General features: G+C 38.6%; 1 protein-coding gene across 3 annotated transcripts in view; it reads left to right on the top strand.

Annotated features, from left to right (window-relative positions):
• The first annotated feature begins 20,221 nt into the window (after window positions 1-20,221).
• The window catches only part of fgd5a (FYVE, RhoGEF and PH domain containing 5a), a 42,651-nt gene continuing 41,427 nt past the window's right edge, over window positions 20,222-21,445 (top strand). For all 3 annotated transcript variants that reach the window (XM_058373372.1, XM_058373373.1, XM_058373371.1), the window contains exon 1: window positions 20,222-20,531. In XM_058373372.1, coding sequence (XP_058229355.1) covers window positions 20,522-20,531 — 10 coding nt within the window. In that variant the 5' untranslated portion in view covers window positions 20,222-20,521. The remainder of the gene's footprint in view (window positions 20,532-21,445) is intronic.

Below are 21,445 nucleotides of genomic sequence, written 5' to 3'. Positions count from 1 at the left end.
TATATAATGGAGTGCTTGTTAGTTACATGATATAGTATGGAAGCCACTAAAAGCTCACGTAATCTTGAAAAGTATTTATATGGGTTTAGGACTATAATTATTTACCAGCACCTTGAGTGTAATCAAGCATTCTCCGTTCAGATCATTCTTCTTTTAGTGACGATAAGCTTTCCAGGCTTTGTTTAATGTTAATGCTAGTTAACTTGACAAATGTACTGAGCTTTACATGATTAAAAATGCAAAAGCTTTGGGAGAAACTCAACCTGGATGATCAAGCCTGATCTCATGAAATATTTACCTCAGATAATTTAGAGATGTCAATCAACCTACTTTGGATTGGCAGAGGAAACCAGAGCACCAGAATGAAACCAGCACATTGTGGGCCCCAAACTCCAACCATAGGCAGAAATCAAAACCCCAAACCCAGAAATGTGAGCCACTGTACTAAGCAACTAAGCCACTGCAACCACACCCTAGTAACTAAAACAAATTGAGGATCTTTTACATTTATTAGACTGTTATATGCAGCTATGATGGAATTTTTAGTTAATAAATATTGCTTACATGCACATACTCCATTTCATTTGTTATAAAAAGGTCACACAAAGCCTTTCTGCCTCATTTTCTTGTCCTAGTCCTCTTGACTGGCTTGTTCACATCACACATGCACTAGCTTGTTCCATTAGCAACATGAAATGAAAAGACCATTTACATTTCTGGCATTTGGCTGACACCTTTATCCAGAGCAACTGGATAAAACATTTTTGAGGATTGAGGAATTGAAGGCTAAGGGACTTGCTTAAGGACCCAGCAGTGGCAGCTTGGAGGACCTGGGATTCAAAATTACAACTAACAGGAGACTAACACCTTAACCACTAAGCTACCACATCTCCCAAACTGAGCTACTAGATCAAGCACACAAACCCTCTGTTTCCCCACCAGAGACTAAAAACTTCCCAAAGGTTAGACGTCCGGATGATGCTCAGCATATAACCAAGCCTTTGATTAAACACAATGTTTTCCATAACACACACTTCATTTAGCCCAAGCTAAAAGGATCGTTTTAAAGCTTTCAATCAGGTGATGGATGATCCATTGTTCTTGACATAAATAAAGCTGTGTTCAGGATGCAGTAGGAGGCAGGAATTCTGACTTGCTGTGTATCTCCGTCATGGCGTGCTGGCCTGAATGATTGCTGACTCTGACACACACTTGCTTGTAACACTAACATCCCTAAACACACAGGAAATTAAACGCTCTGCTGAGGTAATAAGGAGCGTAAATCTATGAGCTCAGCAAGCACAAGACAGACATGCATATCTCTAGATCACCTGAGGCACAGGAGAACATCAATTTTTTTTTTTACATGACATAAGTGTGCATATATTTGTGCATTATTTAAAAGCACATTCTTTACATCAAGATATTTCAGGCTTTTATTTTACAGATCAAGGGAAATGAATGCATTATATATGACACTGGTTCACGGTACATTTAATATAATACTATACATTCCTGGGGTTTTGTTCTGTTTATCTAAAATTCTTTCTGATAGACAGATTAAAAGACTAAAGCACCACTGCATCACTTTCTTTAGGTAGAGATGTACCTACAGAAAATGTACCTCCAGATCCTTGAGATTGACTAAACAGCTACTTTTAATCATTCCTTGGCCTCAGAAAACATTAAAAGGTGATCATGTCTTTTTTTCGTCATAGCCCATATCCCATCCTTCAATTCCATCCTTCTATTCAATTTAAAGACATATTTGTTTTCACAGGCATTTGAAGGTCTATAGTATCGTATATTATGATGACTTGATGAAAGATGATTTGACTTGAGATGAATTCCATTGGCGCAACTATGAACAGGCATTGAGGGCGATGTAGGAAATTGTTAACCAAACTGACAACAGAGCAACACTGAAGTACATTCTAAAATAAATATCAAACACCATCGATTTCCACATATTAATTATGAATAGCTAGATTTTGATGGAAACTTCCAAATCATTTACTTAAAGCCGAGAGCTCAACAAAGTCATAGAAGGTTTTGTAAAAGCAAACTTTTTAGCTACTTTACAGTCCTGTGCTAAACAAAAAGCAACCAGAAGATGCCAAAAATGTCACACTGGGAAACTGTGCAATTAAATTCATTCAAGCAAACAAAGGTGTCTAGATGGATCATATCAGTATCACCCAGAGCAAACTGTTTCCAAACCTTAAGTATGGCTTTATAAGCATGTAAGTAATGAGCCAGTTAGGACTGAGGAAGGTTAATTGTCCTTAAACGCTGTATGACTTCGTTCCAAATATCAGTATCCAAATATTTAAAATCACCATCCATTTCATCGTCAGATCTGCTCGTTAACGAAGAAGCCTTCACACCTCATTTACAAGAGACAGCAGAGACAAACCGGCGCTCAGGCAGATGAGCTCTACCTGTTGGCTATGGTGATGGATCGTCTCAGCTGAAGGTCTGAAATATTTAAGCCTAAGCCTGTGCGTGAGCCGAATAGGGATTTTCCATCAGTACATGAGACATCTTTGATGACTTATTGCTGAGCTGTGAATTTCACAGCGGGTGTCATCAATTTAACGGCGCAACGTACAAAGTCATAAAAACAGCTCTAACCGAGACAGCAGGTAAAGTTACTAGGCACGGTGAAGAAGAACAAAAAAGAAATATTATAGCTCTCTGTAATTTTTCCAGACATTACAAGATTACGGATGTAATCATACTTCACTGTCTATAAAACCATGCTACTGTATATCAGCTACACCTTTAAGGCTGTATATATCTACTAGCATAGGCAAGGAATACAGTTAGCCTTGTTTTTTAGCAAGAAACAAGTGCCTCATTGACAGGAAGTAAGGTCTATTAGCCAGAGAAATTGTTGTTGTGTCATAAACAGGGACAAGCAGGCTTGTAATGAGATTTTAGCAGCATTTGCAGTGCAATGATTCTGACAGATAAAAGCTCCAACCGCAGGCAGGCGCAGTAATATTATGATGTCTAAAATGCTTAGCCCTTCAATCCTGTCCTCTCAGCCTGCTAAAAGGATGAATAAATTATGTTTTTTAGAGGAAATATCAATTTAGCAAAGCAACATGCAGTAAATTGGAAGATAATTCAAACTGTACATTTTTACAATGACATGTAATTTGCAGTAGACATCAAATATGCATATCAGCTGATACTAGCTAAAAGGTTACAAGCTAAAAAATTGAGATTAGTCACTGATCAGCAGTTAGAGCCTAGCTTTAATGCTAGCCCCAAAATGACCAGCAGTTAGGGCCTAGTTTTAATGCAAGCTCTAAAACTGAAGTGAAAAATCATTTAGCCAAGAACATTGCAGAATTTTCTCTATCACTTTGCATACAGGATGTTTAATGGGTGTTTAAAAGACTTCACATAACTGCTAATTGCATTTATTATTTATTATACAGATTTTTTTTTTTAATCTCTAGCTAGGAAGATTGCTGTGCTCAGCTCTCACCTCACACATGGATGAAAAACACACCCACAGGTTAACATCCGTGATCCAGCAATGCTTTACCACAGAGACACATAGAGACAGAATCATTGATTTGACACTTTATTAGATTATACAAGTTCTTTCCGAAAGGATCTCTAGTATTAGCTTTAGCTATTATATTAAGATGCTAGCATCTAAAGCAGCACTACTAGCCTTGAATGTATATATTTTATTTGGCTATGTAAGGAATAAAACACAAGGGGTATGCTGTAATAGGAAAATACAACATAAAACACAGCGGAATCCTATCATGTCATACTTTTTATCCTGTCATAGTTACTTTTAATGGTGCGGAATGTTCTGGAAAGGCAACACTGACATTAAAACAAATGACTGCTTGAGTCCTTTGCGAATGAGCTGTTACTATAGAAACAATAAAAAAAATGAGTGATATGTGCCTATGACAGATTAGAGCCTATAAGATTAGCTTTAAGTATCAGGTATGAGAAATATCTTCATGGTCATTGAACACAGTTTATACTGGACAAAATTATGGAGTGTTTTTTTTTTTTTTTTTTAATTCCAGTCTTTTCAGACCACTATTATTGAATTTTTAATAAATTTTAATGAATTCAGTAGGGTATAGATGCTGTTACTGGGTTCGACTCAAGGGTACATTGTTTGTAGCTTTAGTGTTTGTGTTAACGCAGTGCTAATGTTACACCCTTGAGGATACATGTACATTTTTTATACCTTATATTGCCTTAAGGGGGAAAAATGTAGCTGTACAACCACATTGTTTTTGACAGCGTGGTTTATTGTATCTCTCTCTCTCTCTCCCTCTCTCTCTCTCTCTCTCTCTCTCTCTCTCTCTCAGCAGATTCAGCTTATGATGAAAAGAACACAAGCAAAGCAACCGCCATTCCCTCATGTCCTCTCCCAATCTGGCACTTCATTAAAGGTGTTGTATCTCTTTGAGACATCTTCCTGCTCCTCTACAACACTATTCAGTTCTCTCTTTTTTCATTTCCCGCTGCCATCCACGAGTCATTTATTGATATGATAAAATGGAAGAAAAAAAGAAAACCCACACACTCTTGTGTATATTACTGCACCAAAGAGGCAGTGACAACAATGCAGATCCTGTTCATCGATCTCTATTCACATCTCGACCCTCAGATGTGACCCCCTAGCCAGAGCCGTAATGAAAAAACGCATTCAGGCATTAATATGACCATGATCATTCGCATACGAGAGAAAAAGAGAGAAAGCGAAAGAGAAGAGTAAGCAGGAAAAAAAATGCAAGTGCAGCAAAAACTGAAGTGTCTTCTAGAAAGAAGGAGAAGGAATATCAGTGAGGAAGTCAGTAGGAGCAAGACTGAGGATGGTTTGCAAACGTACACATAATGAGAGTCATAAAAATCCTGATGGTGTGCTTATACTCAGAAGTGCCCCAGTGTGAAAACAGTACAGCCTCCCTGGCAGGTTTAATGCCACTAATACACCATGTGCCTTCAGATCAGACCTGGATAACAATCTGGGAAATATAATTAACTTATATAACATAGTCATTGTTATATACCTCTCACTGTCCATTTTATTAGGAACACCTGCACATTCATGCAGTTATTTATAAATAGGGCAGAAGTGGCTCAATACTTTAGGCTCTGGGTTACTGATCAAAAGGTCAAAAGGTTCAAGCCCCAGCACTGTAGGACCCTTGAGCAAGGCCCTTAACCTTTCCTGCTCCAGGGGTGTTGTATCATAACTGACCCTGTGCTCTGACCCCAACTTTATTACAAGGTGGGATACACAATATTGCCAAATGTTTTGGGACATCTACCTTTACATGCACATGAATTTAATATGGAGTTGACCTGCCCTTTGCAACTGTAACAGAAGCGCATTTGTGAAGTCAAGCACTTGGACAAGAAGGCCTGGCTCACAGTCTTCTCTCGAATTCATCCCAAAGGTGTTAAGGTCCGGACTCTGTGCAGGCCAGTCAAGTTCCTCCACACCAAACTCACTCATCCGTGTCTTTATTGACCTTGCTTTGTGTACTGGTGCACAGTCATGTTAGAACAGGAAGGGGTCATCCCCAAACTGTTGCCACAAAGTTGGGAGCATGAAATTGTCCAAAATGTCTGAAGCATTAAGACTTCCTTTCACTGGAACTAAGGGGCCGAGCCCAACCTCTGAAAAACAACACCTGAATTCAATGACTTTTGGCAATACAGTATATGTGAAGATTGTCTATTGTTATTGTAGTTTGAGTTTCCTTAATTCAGTGATGTGTGTGTGTGTGTGTGTGTGTGTGTATGAAAGTCCCTAATCAATTTTCTAATTTAGATTCCTTTTCAGTATCTCTTTTTATCTTACAGAATAAGTAAATTTCTTAAAAAACCTTTCCAAAACTGCAAAATAATAATTCTCATCTTGTACAGCTCAAATGTCGAATATTTGAGTAACCTACTTGTGTTAAAGTGCCATTTATGTATTGTACTGGAAATTTTTGTACTGAGTTTCTGGGTAGAAAAAAAAAGTCAATACTTGCGTGTCGGAGCTGAGTATGATGTGAATTCTTTTAAATGCCAACCATCGTCCAGGCCAAAACCAGACAGGAAGTGTTTTATTGCTTCCTTAGTCTGCCATTTCTGTGTGTTGAATTAACCTTTGTGATTGGATTAAATCTATCAATTTGGAGAGCACAAATTAATGGATGTGACTCCACCACTGTTGCTGATGGAGCAGTTTCTAGAATTATCTTCCAACTTTAGTTGTACAAACAAAATATAGCAACATTAACCAATCATAGCACTGAAACAACAAATTCTCCATGGCTTCCATGCTTTAGTGAAATAACTACTCTTTTAAAAAAAAAAGTTCCTGGATTTTAATTCAGTTATTTATCTTAAATTATATGATTCACTGGCTACAATGAATTATTGAATAACTATAGCGAGGCTAATAGCCGCTAGAATGAAAAATATTCTAATAAACCTGGATTTGTCAATACTTTAATGTACTTTAAGTGTACACACACACACACAAACACAAAGATCAATGCATGTTTGAGGTTTCCCTGAATGTAAGCCACATTAAAACTGCCACATAAATCAAATCAGACATGTTCAGAGCCGGTGAGAGGTTCGAGAGTAATAGAGTTCAAAGCGTTTCAGTAAGCCACAGTAGCATATGTGGAAACGAGCCCCTGATGTTCCTGAACATTTCCCCTGGGCTCCGCGGCAATAAAATGACTTTAAAACGACCGGCTTTTGCTTATAGAGCCTCGTATGTAGGACACCTTCACCGCCAAGATGACATACTACAAACTAGCAGGGAAATGATTTTAGCTACGGTATTGTACACTCATATCAATTTAGAAAATGTTGCTGTCGGTTTGGTGATAAGGCTCGGGTATAATAACGCGCCACATGCGCAGAAGGATGAATTAAAACAGGAAGCTAGTAAAAATTTGATGCTGTTATAGGAAAATAATCAATACGACTTGTGGGTTCTTTTCCTATACAAGCACATTGCTCCTTATTAAACACATTCATTTGTCTACAATTACCATTTTCAATTTAGTACAAAGGTAATTTTTATCCATTTATGATTACGTTTACTGTCGTGGAAGACAGGTTACATCCTCTCATCACTTACGTTCTAGCAGCTCCAATCAGTCGCTCCTTAAACCCGTCGTTTGAATGTTATTGACCAATCAGATTCGAGATCAAGATTGAAACAAATACAGGCCATGAAAAGTGATGAGTCAGTTACCCTGTGAGTGGAGTAAATCTGATCCTCTCGAGCGTTTGCTAATAAAGTAACCGTATAATCACGGATGTGTAAGTTAATTGCGCGTGACAGCGGCGTACACACTGGTGTGTTATTAGACTGGAGGAGTGGAGTGAATATTGATTATTGCTCTGAGATGTGAAGAGACGTTGCTTTGTAAATGTGAGCAGCCAATAAAAACACTTTAGTTTCATTTGTTCATTGATGAAGTAACTCACTGAGGAAAATTAATTGATTGTGTGTTAATTTAGATGACTGTCACTCAAACTCATAAACAGCATGATGTGCTCCTGCACTGGGGTAAATACTGGGGGTAAAAAAAATATTGCCTATTAAATTCTATTCAATTCTATTAAACTTAGGTGTTCTATTTTTTTTCCTGTTACATCCTTTGCAGAAAATCGTTAACTTTAACCTTTTCACTTCTATTTTTGTGTAACTTATTGAACTCTATTCTATTCTATTTTTATTCTATTCTATTCTCACATTTCTTTCAATGTTTATCTGTTCTGTTCCAATCCATCATTGTACTTTATTCCAATTCATTCTACTCTATTTTATTGTCTTCTGTTCTGATCTGATTTCACATCTATTTATTTTCAATTATTCCGTTCTCATTTTTTTTCTTCTTATTTTTTTCCCATATTTTATCAATTCCAAAGTAACTGATTGAACTTAATCTAATCTAGGAACTTAATCTAAAGGTCTAATATATTCTACTCAAATTTAGCATATTTTCCTTTCATTTCTATTGTACTCTTTTTCTACACATTATACATTTTAAATTTGCTCCCATTTTTACTCCATTCTCTTCAGTTCTATTCTATCTATTTTTAATCGCGTCAATTCTATACTCTTCTCGTTGAATCGGTTCTACTCTCTGTTGTACTTTATTCTATTTCCTTCCACTCTATTTTATTTTCTTCTGTTCTGTTCTACTCTATTCTTCTCATATATTCTAATTTGATCCATAATTTTTAATCTTCTCTTCTCATTTTCCCTCACACAGACGCCTCAAGGTCACTTTGTCCGAACTCAGCAGGACAACTTTCACATGTCACAGACACTCTAACACGAGCAGACAGCTGTGTTTCTAATCAAGCTCTATGACGACCCATTTCGCTTTTACGAGCCAAAGTGCCATTCGTTAAGATCATTTCCATCCAGCCATGTGTGCCTGATCGAATTTGTGAGAACGCTTCTCGCCGTATCACCCACAATCTTTTAATAACGGCCAAATGAGTTCAAACAGCTCTGATGACTCTAAATGAATTAGCCCATCCAGAATGAGTAATATAAATGCATCAGCGGAGGAGGACGAGCAAGCGCCGTGATGAAGATAAAGAAGATGAAGAGATGCACCCTTAAGATCCTGTCTGTCTCCTGTTGGCTTTGAGAAATCACACTCACCTCCAGTCAACACTTAACATCATTATAGAATAATGAAAAGCAAATTCTAAATAAAGATGGTGGTCTCCTCCAGGCACACGTGCACCAATCAGTGTCATATTGTGCATGACCCAGAGGCTGCACACAAGGAAAATTATAATAAATTATAAAAGCAGAGAGTCATAAAGGCGAGACAGTGAGGAGGTTCCTTGTGTTTTGTGTCCAAAAAGAACATTTATACATTCCAGGAATACAACTTAAGTAAAAATTAAAATTTTACTTATTTATTTCTTAAAATTTTTCCCAGAACCCTATAACTATTGTGAACATTATGACTATTCTGAATAAAATAAATGAATAAATGACTTGTTTGATTAATTTGATAAGACACTTTATACAAAAAGAATTGTGGGAATACCTTTAAAGGTAAAAAAAAAAGAAAAGAAATAAAATAGGTACCAATTAATTCTAGCAGAAATGCACCTGAAATAAAGGTAGAAAAAGTGCTTTCATATTTTATTTTATTATTATTTTACTAATATTTTTATTTATTTTATTATAAGCATGGGCCAGTCCTGGCTAGTCAGAGGTATCTAACCAGCCTAGCATGCTATTCAGAAGAGATTTATTATTATTCTGTATTAAGATTAAGGTTAAGAAATAAAAATAGGTTTAATTTTGGTCATTAGGACAGTGTTTGCCTTTGCTGTAGCTTTGGAGGCAGAAAATCAAAAGAATTCAAGCTGCTATTATGACTTGACTGCATACAACCAGGTTAAAGTGACACCTGTGAGTATCCCAATATATATATATATATTATTCATATTTCAATGCTGGAATACTGATAATGAAACAATATTATGAAAAAATTATATCAAAGAAAGGTGTAAGTTGAAAATAGACAAATGAATTAAGGACTAAATATGATACAGGTGAACACATTAGGAGAGCAAACCATTGACTGAGGTGGAGAGAGGACTAGAACCAATACAAGGGCATATAGCAAAGCAAACCAAAGCACATGGATGATAAAGAACAACAAATTTTTGGCCCTGTCCTGACAGTACTACTGTCATTTCATATAAACAATGTATTGTGTATCTACATACATACATGGACAGGTACACTATATTGCCAAAAGTATTCGCTCACCTGCCTTGACTCGCATATGAACTTAAATGACATCCCATTCCTAATCCATAGGGTTCAATATGACGTCGGTCCACCCTTTGCAGCTATAACAGCTTCAACTCTTCTGGGAAGGCTGTCCACAAGGTTTAGGAGTGTGTTTATGGGAATTTTTGACCATTCTTCCAGAAGCGCATTTGTGAGGTCACACACTGATGTTGGACGAGAAGGCCTGGCTCTCAGTCTCCGCTCTAATTCATCCCAAAGGTGTTCTATCGGGTTGAGGTCAGGACTCTGTGCAGGCCAGTCAAGTTCATCCACACCAGACTCTGTCATCCATGTCTTTATGGACCTTGCTTTGTGCACTGGTGCACAGTCATGTTGGAAGAGGAAGGGGCCAGCTCCAAACTGTTCCCACAAAGTTGGGAGCATGGAATTGTCCAAAATGTCTTGGTATGCTGAAGCATTCAGAGTTCCTTTCACTGGAACTAAGGGGCCAAGCCCAGCTCCTGAAAAACAACCCCACACCATAATCCCCCCTCCACCAAACTTTACACTTGGCACAATGCAGTCAGACAAGTACCGTTCTCCTGGCAACCGCCAAACCCAGACTCGTCCATCAGATTGCCAGATGGAGAAGCACGATTCTTCACTCCAGAGAATGCGTCTCCACTGCTCTAGAGTCCAGTGGCGGCGTGCTTTACACCACTGCATCCGACGCTTTGCATTGCACTTGGTGATGTATGGCTTGGATGCAGCTGCTCGGCCATGGAAACCCATTCCATGAAGCTCTCTGCGCACTGTTCTTGAGCTAATCTGAAGGCCACATGAAGTTTGGAGGTCTGTAGCGATTGACTCTGCAGAAAGTTGGCGACCTCTTCGCACTATGTGCCTCAGCATCCGCTGACCCCGCTCCATCAGTTTACGTGGCCTACCACTTCGTGGCTGAGTTGCTGTCGTTCCCAAACACTTCCACGTTCTTATAATACAGCTGACAGTTGACTGTGGAATATTTAGGAGCGAGGAAATTTCACGACTGGATTTGTTGCACAGGTGGCATCCTATCACAGTTCCACGCTAAAATTCACTGAGCTCCTGAGAGCGACCCATTCTTTCACAAATGTTTGTAAAAACAGTCTGCATGCCTAGGTGCTTGATTTTATACACCTGTGGCCATGGAAGTGATTGGAACAGCTGATTCTGATTATTTGGATGGGTGAGCGAATACTTTTGGCAATATAGTGTATATTTAAAGGTATACACAGCCCCACACGCCTTCACACATCCACACTGTCCAGGTCCTTCTCCTCAACCTTCCAGCTGCTGACTCATTACAATGCCCTCATGTGTCACCACAGAGAAGATGAGCCATATTTTAAATCCTGGTTTTATTATATGTGCCTTTCAGTCATGGGAACAATACAGAGACTGAAGATGAATGACATAATAAAGGCGAGCTCCTTCTTGATGCCTCTTTATGCCCAGGGTTGGACTTTAATAAGAGACTCGAGTGGGAGGTAACTCGGAGGGAAGTGTCCACGCCTTTTATTACAACTGGAGAGCAAGTGAGAATCCAAGCTGCTGTTCATATTGTTTATATAATGTTTCCAGCCAGTTTGCTAGGAAGCCTGACAGCAAGGATGGGTGGGTGGAGGGAGAAGGTATATTTGGAGGATCCATTAATGTTCACCGGTACACTTGTACTGCTGTTTCCAGCTGTTCTATTTGATCTGCTATGACATTGATATGACATTGGTGGACGATCATTATACATTCCTACCCTTCATCTTGCCTGGAGGAATAATCTCACCTAGATTCTCCAGACTTGGAGACTTTCCAAGATACTCCTCCTGTGATTATATGCACTAGTGGTTAGACTTCAACTTCCCTTGTTGATAGCTGGACATACGGAGCTAAGATAAATTACCTTGAGGTGTAAATAAGTGTTTACAAATTGCCCTGTGAATAAAACAATAAATAAAGACAGCATTTAAATTGTTTTGTGCATTGATGGCTCCACCCCCTTCTGCTCCTTCAGATGGTTCTATCAGGTGGATCATCAGGCATTCCTTTAAAATGACACTTTTACTCACTTTTACATTACAAACAGACTATTTGCGCTAAATTATGACATTCGAGACAGCTCTGCTCATTTACTACCACTGCTTTTAGCAATAAGTGTCCTATTGTTGCAAATCAGTCATGAAGATGAACACAGGTGAGTGACGAGTGCTGGTGTGAGCTAAATGATGTAGATCAATCACAAGCAAAACAGGAAATTGAAGTCATGGCGACAAAGCGACATGTTATGGTGCACATAAATGTTTATAAAAAAGATTTTATTGGAAATTGAGCCCCGAGGTTTGCTTTGTCACTACGACAGCAGAGTCGTGTTTTGTGCTAATGAGGGGAGCCGCCGAACAGAAATGGAAATTGAGGCGAGCAGATTTTTGCTGATGTGATCACAGCGTGTGTATAAAGGATGATGTGTCATTGCCCATTCATCCTTGACTCTCTCTCTCTCTCTCTCTTTCTCTCTCTCTCTTTCTCTCTGTTGTAGATGTAGTGTGTGCGCATGTGAATGAAGCACATATGCTTCTCAGGTGACTTCGGCACAGCTTTGCACTCCTGAGACGAACACAAGAGCAGATCATTAATGACATACCACAGGTGCTGCTCTCTCTCTCTCTATCTCTCTCTCTCTCTTTGTCCTTCTCTGTTTGTCTCTGTCTCTCTCATTCTGTCTCTCTCTGTCTGTCTTTCTTACACTGTCTCTCTCGTTCTCTCTCTCTCTTTGTCTGTCTCTGTCTCTCTCACCCTGTCTCTCTCTGTCTCTTTCACTCTCTCTCTCTGTCTCTCTCTCTCTCTCTCCCTCCCTCCTTTCTGAGAAGAGTCCTGCGAGTCCAACGTATTCAGAGCTGTTGAGATGCTTTTCTTCTCACCACAGTTGTTTAAGTTAAAAAGCCTTTCTCTAAGATGAACTGCCACTTCTTGGATGTTTTCTGCTCCATTCTCTATAAAGTCCTGCTTGAAAATCCCATTAGATCAGCAGTTTCTGGAAAAATCTCCTTCAGTCTAGAACCAATCCTCCTGTATGTATTACTGTCTGAGTTTATAGACGTAGTTTGACTTTCTCTAATCTATAAACATAAACAAAATCAAAGCAGATGATTATATGCTCGAACAAAAATATAATAAATACAAACTATTATTTCTATTTTATAGCTATGTGCTAGCTACTGTATATTAGCTTTGACTATATTTATTATTTAATTAAGGGTAAAATTGTAGAATTATTCAGCAAGCTAGAGAAGAATCAAAAACAGCAGCCATCTGTGAATTCGAGGGCTTGATCTCAGTGGTGAGAGAACAACACAGCTGATGCCTCAGACGTGGAGCACCGCAGAGCCTCAGACAAGCTGTTCTGGTGTCGAAGCGAATGCCGGGAGTGCGGCAAAAGAGACACTGTCATGGCTTCACTGATGCGTCTTCCAACTATATTTTATAATTATTTTGAGACCCTGTATCGTGTCTGATTCATTCTCACATTCTCACCTCAAACCTGCTAAAAAACAAGATAGCCACTGAGAGCCATTAGAGGCAAAAAAAAAAAGAGATATTTATAAACGTGGTATCTACATCCTTTCAGTTTCACTAAGTTGAAAGATGTGAAAACAGTCACAGGAAAAAAAGTGGGACCCGACTAGCCACTTTTTAAAAAAAAAACAAAAAAACAGGCCTATTGTTCTCTCAGCAGCCAGACAACCTGAACGAGTAAAACAGATCAGCGATTTACTCTAGCTTACTTAGCATGCTAATGGAAATTCCCTGTTTGTGCTGAGATCAGATCAGTTTGCTGGTACACATTAGCAGGTTCCTGGCAAAGAACAACCCAAGTACAAAGACCACACTACTCTGGAAAAAGCAGAACTCGGGAATTGTGAGTTTGTGATATGATATTAAACAAAACAACAAAATGAATTGCTGGAGAAAAGGGCAGCGAGGATAGCGTGCCGCGCGCCATTTCTCAAAACGGACGGCGCGCCGGAGCACGCATAAATCTAGCAGCTAGCGCACGACTGCTTTAAAGGCCACAATGCGAGGTTTTTTTTTTTTTTTATGCATCTCCTCGAGAGTACTAGTCAGCGCCATTAAATTGCTGTTGCAAGAGCTCGACTCCGAGGGCCTTTCGGAAGAGAGAATATATATCGTAATAATCAAAAAGCTCATTAGCAACAGCTGCGTAACTGCCTTGCAAGTATCAAAACACTGAATCACTGCAGATACAATGCCCTCTTGTACTAATTAAAAGTGCTATAGAAATTACTGCAGTCATTTGCCTGCTTGTTAATATTATATAGGTATTGCATTGTGGTGCAGCGGCTTTAATTATTATTGCTAGCAACGTTAATCACGCAAAGTAGAACAACGTAGCGAAAGCTGGAAGAGACCTGGTGCCTAAAATAATGTGATTCTGTTTGAATAGAAAAATACAAACCCTGCCTCTAACCCTAATGTTAACATTTTATAATGTTAAAAAAAAAGTTTTAACTTTTTTAAATTATATATATATTTTTATTAATTATATTGTTTTTTATTTTTATTAGTTTAAGAATTTTTAATGCACTTTCATTGTTAATAATAAACGAATATAAATATAATTATGAATATTAATAAATATTCAAATAAACAACCCTGTGTGTTATTTCAGTTTGATCCTAAACTGCCACTGTGTACATTTCAGACTTTTTCTGAATACACAACACCTGCACTAGGGTTAGGGTTTTATATATATATATATCGCAGTATTTCCTCAGAGGCTTTGGACACTGTTGTGTTGCAAGCTGACAGTAATGTATTGATCAGCTCCTAAGGCTCTGCTGAGAATACAGTCTAGTCTTTCTTTTCTTTTCTTTTCTTTTTTTTGATGAAGTGCTGACTCTCTGTCACCTGGGGGAGCAGGATGAGGAGAAGGTGTGAATAGTGTTCCTGTGTTTGTGCTCTAAGAGAAATGTTTGGAACTGCTGACGCTGGTTTTTCTCCACCATTAAAACACTCACTCTTCCCCATTCTCGTGTTTTTACCTCCGTCGTGTAGCCTTAAAGGGAATACTATAGCTTTTCTAGCTACTGCTTCTGTTAGTGTAGTGTAGTGCTGATACGATTTCTTCCTTTTGTTGATTTCAGAATTTATATCATCCTCGGACGTAATGGTACCAATATAGAGTCGGAAATTCTTTTTAGCTTGTTTCGTCATGTGTTTTTGTTTTACTCCTGTCCTGTTAATGGTCTGTTACCTATTGTGTTCACCTGCCTGCATGCTGTTAGATCCTAATTCATCCCTGCTGTTTCTGTTTCATAGCCAAGAAATATCACACACTTGTGTGACAATACGTCCGTGCATTGTTTTCCTCGAGCGTTTTCACACTTGAATACACTCTGGACTGATTCACGGTTTGTTTGTGGTATATAATCAAAGGTTTGCTTCCAAATAGATGGACTGCTTTCAGCCATGGATCGATCAAACAAATCCATCAGCCATGCCATCATGCAGCAATTCCTAAAAAGCAATTCCTTCATCCAATGAAATTTTTTGCTCATGCTGACCAACATGAGACGTTTACATTTTTATGTTTTGTCTCCTCCACCGGTTGCAACAACCCTTTCCCACCATTGCAAAAGTCGTAACAGGAAGTCCCATGACAGGTTGAATCAATCATGCAGCACTGTGAGTGGATAACTTCCACATATGATGTGGAGCACACAGTGGTTTGGTGGAAGATCACTATCAAGAGGATGTCCGGAAAACAACACCAAAGTGAAACCACCTTAGCTATTTTTCTCTTCTTTTTTTTTTTAATTTATGGATCTCCATATGGTTATGTCTGATGTTGTTGCAAAATAAAACACGCACAATCCTTTCCTTACTTCTGCATGTTACATATAGCCTGCTATGCCCCAACAGCTGCCCTTTTGGGGTAGCTGAGTCTGTTAGTGTATTGCATAGAAGTAAACAAAGTTCTACTAATTACGTTACTGAGATATTTGGTTTATATAACATTTTCTGTATCTCATTTTCCCCATCTTCCAATACACCACCATCATGGATCTCTTGTCGTCTTCAAAAAAAAAAAGGCATCAAAGTAAATGGTCAGTGTAAAAAAAAAATTGAATGAGTCACCTGGTGAGAAAAACATTACCTCCGAATTGACCCAACCATCTGGTGACAACGACACACACTGAGTGAGAAAAATACTAATCTGATGTCTCCTGCAGGATAAAAACAATCCTGCTGGTCTTTTTTAAGGCAGTTCTTATGAAACATGAGGCAATGCTTCACTTCTGGGGTCTGGGAACAAGTCGCTGACCCCTTTTCCCCAATCGGTTTCCTGTTTGGGTCAGAACTGTGAGTGTGTGTGAGTGTATATGAGTGTGTGGCTGGTTTCTGACATGTTTTTCCTGACTCTGTCTTTTTCGCATATACACACACACACACACCAAGTCCAGGTGGGTTGGAGGGAAGGGGGTGTGTGGGGTGTGCAGGGGTGTTACGATTCCCAGCAACTGCAATGGTCAAGGATATTTATGTTTTCAGCCCCAAAAAACATGTTTTCGTCAGTAATCACATCTGGACGCTTATTTACAACTCGCCCGCTATTCTTCTAGCTGCAGGCGTTAGCCTTTTCGCTACAATGCTTGTAAACAGAGCTCTTGTTTTCCGATGCCCGCTTCAGAAAGAAAAACATATTTGTGCGATATAAAAAAAAAAAAAGCGTAAAGGGTCAAATTCAGTGTCGGTGAATTCTTTCCACTGAAAGCCACAAATGGCAGGGCTAAATGCCAGGTGCACGTTATCTTTAGCCTTGCAAACAAATCGGTGGTACTGCAGCTTAAAATGTCTTACTGACACAATTGAAAATCCAACCAGCCTCTATGGTGAACTTCCAAGAAATATTGACATGCCATCCTTCAAGTCTGGAATATTACACTTTTTTTTTTTATTCTGTCTATTTTAAATAAAATGGTTGATGTAAATCCTGCAAGACTGATGCAACGATTCTAAGGTTTTGGTAATATTTGTAATGTTGTTAAAGTTCCCTAGCATAGCGTTTTCCAAGCTGAGAAATGCAATTACAGAAGAGATGCCTGTGATCCGGGAAGTAAATATGTTCAGTTATTGCAAGACACACAAAAAAAAAAACAAGTTCTACTCTGGACTACAGAAATCAAACATTTATATTGTGGTCGTAGGAAGTAATTGGTTTCTCTGTACATGTAGCATGTTTAATGCATGGTCTGTATTAAGGTCTGTATTAACTGTAAAGAAAGCAGAATGAGGAGATTTTCTCCATGCTGATTTATTGGAGTCATGCTGCTCCGGAATTATGTCTGACCTTCCACCAGTAAAGGAGAGAAAGAGAGACAGAGAGAGAGATCACTTTGGGACACCAGGAAAAGATACATAAAACACCAGGAAAACATGCATAAAAATGAAGATAAAGAATTCCTCCTGAAATTTGTGTCCCATTGCATTTACCCCCTAATGATTCTAAGGCGAAATCCATAATATGAGCTGCCAAAGTGAAGATTCGCATAACTGACAGCTCTTCTCTCTTGGCGTTTAGGGCTACAATCTGCCCTTTATCAAGCGTGCAGATGCACAGCTGGTGGTGCTTTGGAAGAAGAAGAAGAAGAAGAAGAAGAAGAAGAAGAAGAAGAAGAAGAGACACTGTAAAATCAGATTCATGCAGATGGCATGCAAGGTGGAAATCTATTCGTGTAGAAGTTACATGAGATGAAAATGTGCCGTGAGTATCATTATTACCACAGCCTTGTTAAATCCAGTCAGTTTTCTATAACAACAGTTCTGACAGTCATTCCAGTTGTATGGATTACTGAAAATGAATGCACACAGTAACAGAGAAGTACATTAGTTACACAATAGCAATGTACACACTGACTCACACAGGACACAGGAAACTTCTGGTAGTCGTTATAATGTTACTATAACTTGATAAAACGTATGTGCCATTCTTTTATTTAAAATCAATATTAGCATTGGGAAACTGATACTGACACTTTTAACTGGTTAATAAAATAAACAGCTTTTTGTATAATATTAAAAATAAGAGATAAGCAGTACCTAATGCACCATTTTTGTTTTTATTATTGTTGTTTTTCATCTTCTTCTGTTGTAGCACATTCACCTCAAATTTTGACATATTGTCCATTCTGAGATCCCCTTCTGCTCACCACATATGCACAGAGTGGTTATTTGAGTCATGTGACTTAAACCGGTCTGAAGGTTCCCCTCTCTTTGTTTCAGCATTTTGTGTACACTCGAGACTGGTGTGTGGTCGTAAAATTCAGATGCCACATGTCAGTGTCACTAATATTACATCTTCCTCCATTCTGATATTTGATCATGCATGAACATTAACCCAAGCACTAGATATACCTGTGTCTGCATTTTTGTACGCATGTGTATATATACATTGCTCTGCTGCTCTGTGATTGGCTGATTGGATCATTCCATGAATAAGCAATAGGTACAGATGTTTTTATTAAAGAACAATAAACTGTCAAAGGAAGCTGATGTGAAGCATCTTATGGCATGGCTGAGTGGTATGGGTCTTGCTCAAGCACCTTAGAAATGACAGAATTTGAATTCTCAACCTATTAAGCAGTCAAACAGAACCTAAATCTCAGAACCAACATAAAAATCCCAAATATTGTTTCTCTGATTTATGGATCTTTTACATTTAAAAATGTAAACTTTTAATTTTAATGTAAATGAATTCTTTCTCTTTAACTCAGGGAGAAGTTGAAGGGTTAACATCAACACCTTTGTCCAGGAGTTGCTAAGGAAGTGTCGCCTGTTGTGCAGGAAACAGGGAGAACAGTTTCCTGTTATGGAGAGAGGCTTTTAAAGAGCTACTTTCCTCCAATCAGGCAACAGACGACCAGTTGGGAAACCTGCTCAGTAGTGTTTGAGGTCTAAACGGTTTTTAGAAGCTGTTTTCTAAATAATCTAAATTCGCTTAAACTGAGTGACACTACTAACATGTTTATTTTTAACATGTTTAGGTTTGACTCGTCGATTATAGTGAGTATCAAGAAGTGTTTAAAAGCAATATTTTAACAGAAATACTGCAGATGTGTATGTATCAAAGCATTCTTTTTCTTTGAGGCTTTGCTTTTACCCTCTCTTGCTTTTCCTATATGATAAAGAAATCTCCAGCGATAGATCGTTATCCCACATATAGAGTATTCCTACCTTATGCCTGGTCTTCCCAGGACCAGAAAAATCAGTTTTCAAAAGATGAATGATAATCAAAAATAAAATAAAGGAACTTCATAAATCCATTCACTTGCTTTCTTTTACTAAGAGCTTTATCTAGGTCAGGATTGTGGTGGATCTATCCCAGTTATGCTGGACATGAGGCAGGAATACACCCTAGATGGGACACCAGTCAATCTCAGGACTCCATGTTCACACACACTTTTACACAATCACTCACACCTAAGAGCAATTTAGCCATTTATCCAGTACAAACATAATGTTTTAGGAGCATAGAAGGAAACCGCAGAACTTGAAACAAACCCCATTCAGACCAGAGTGTCGTGTCACCTCATAATTTCATTTGATCAATATTACTTTACACAAGCGTTCCCTAAGGAATATTCAGATGTTCACCAGTTATAGCTCTTTGAAAGGGTTCTACTTGGAAGAAAAATGTGCGCTGAATAGATAATGTCTTTTTGTTTTGTAACCCTTTAATATTCACTCCAGGCTACTTATTTTGCAAATGACACTTTAGACAGCCTCTAAAGCAAATGATTTGGGCAAATGACCCCAATTTTCCACAACCCCAGGCACTGGAACCAAGATTTCTCCTAATTTTTTTTTTTTTTACCATCACCACATTGAGTAAATTCAGTTTCTGGTATATTTTTGTGTTCATCACTCATTGCTGATTTTTATTGCTGGACTCCTGCAGCTGTGCAATGTGTCAGGAGAGCAAAAAAAAAAAAAAAAAAGACAACAATACTATGTGCACTCTTAATTTAATAGGCTTATTTGATTGTGACATCGAGTAACATTTCAGAACTGTGGTAATTCAACGACTGGGAGATATTTTGTGAGATGAATTTGTCACTGCCTGATTTCTATCCAATGGGGTCGTGACCCCGTCTTCTCAACAACATCTATTTGAGGACAGATGCGTTTTTGCAGCTCATTTCTGGCACCTCGTGCTCTCCCTTGGTCGCATTACGCTTAAATCATACATCCCCCAGTGTAAACTCATCACTATGCATATTCATTTGTGATTCATTAGGTGCTTATGAGCTGTTTATGGGTCTGATTGGTTTAGAGGACTGGCTCGACCTACTCGGGAAGCGCGCGCGAAAACACACCTCCCGCGCCCGAGCGCAGAAAGTGAGGCACGCGCGCCGCTCGCGCAGCAGCCAGTACACGCTCTCTGCCTCTCTCTCTCTTCCTCTCCCTATTGCAGGAATGGCACGAGCCGGCTTTTAAACCTTTTATTACTTAATTAATAGAAAAATAGTTCGGAAGTAATGTTTAAGGTTAATTTCTTTGTGATCATGTTCTCGGAGTGACGACTGGATACGTTTGGAAATATTTGTGTTGGATATTCCGGCACAGAAACGGAGAAGGAAACGATGTGGATATTCAGACGCCACGACGGATGACATCCGGCAGAAAATGAACACAGGTGAAAAAAACTGACTTCAGTACTTTTTGGTATTACTAAATAAAATGAAACAAATTGTTAAGACATAGCTACTTTGTAAACATTGTGTTTACAGCCTTGAGTGGGGTTTGGGGGGCATTTACATTTCACAAAAACAGTTTACCCAAAACTATATTCAGTGCAGATTTGTAGCTAAAAGCTGCTGCTCTAATCCTAAAGATTTATCCTGTGTTCTTCCCAGGGCAATATTCCCACACTTAGCACTGTATATCTTTACTTTCCTACACTTCTGATTCATAATCCCACTATCCCTGTCCATATCATTTACTAGAGCATGGGTCCACTTCTGTCCTCATTTTCTTTCATGTAATTTCCTCACCACTGTCACCTTATTATCGAAATTATTTAAATGTAAGTCCAGATTTCTCTGAAGTCACTTTGTGGAAATGTCTAGTGTGAATTGAATTTGAATTGAATTTACATAAATTATGTATTTCTGAAACGTCCTTAACCACACTCCTTCCCTGTAAGGTTTTTTTTTTTGTGTGTGCGTTAATAAGAGCACAACATCTGCACAGACAAATCCCCTGTGCTAAATTAACCGAGGCGTAATATATTGATCGTTAAACTGAGATGAGCTAGACACAGATGAAAGTGTCAGTCCAACATCCTGTGTGGACTGCACACTTTTTCATTTTTTGGTTTGGGAATATACATATACATATATATACATATATATATATATATATATATATATATATATATGTATGCACAAATGGCTGAATGTATCCACGATAGTGCAGCAGTCCATTATTCTCACTAAGTGATTCCTGTAATCTCTCTCCCTTCCCCTCCTCTTGCTTATCACAGCTGATGCACCTACTACCTCATTATCAGATGGCTTATGTTTCACACCAGCCACAGCTGAGATCATG

The sequence above is a fragment of the Hemibagrus wyckioides genome, linkage group LG21 (assembly GCF_019097595.1).
Source record: "Hemibagrus wyckioides isolate EC202008001 linkage group LG21, SWU_Hwy_1.0, whole genome shotgun sequence".
In the NCBI taxonomy this organism is placed as follows: domain Eukaryota; kingdom Metazoa; phylum Chordata; class Actinopteri; order Siluriformes; family Bagridae; genus Hemibagrus; species Hemibagrus wyckioides.
Note: the sequence above shows the minus strand (reverse complement) of the source record. Positions and strands in the feature narration are given on the sequence as shown.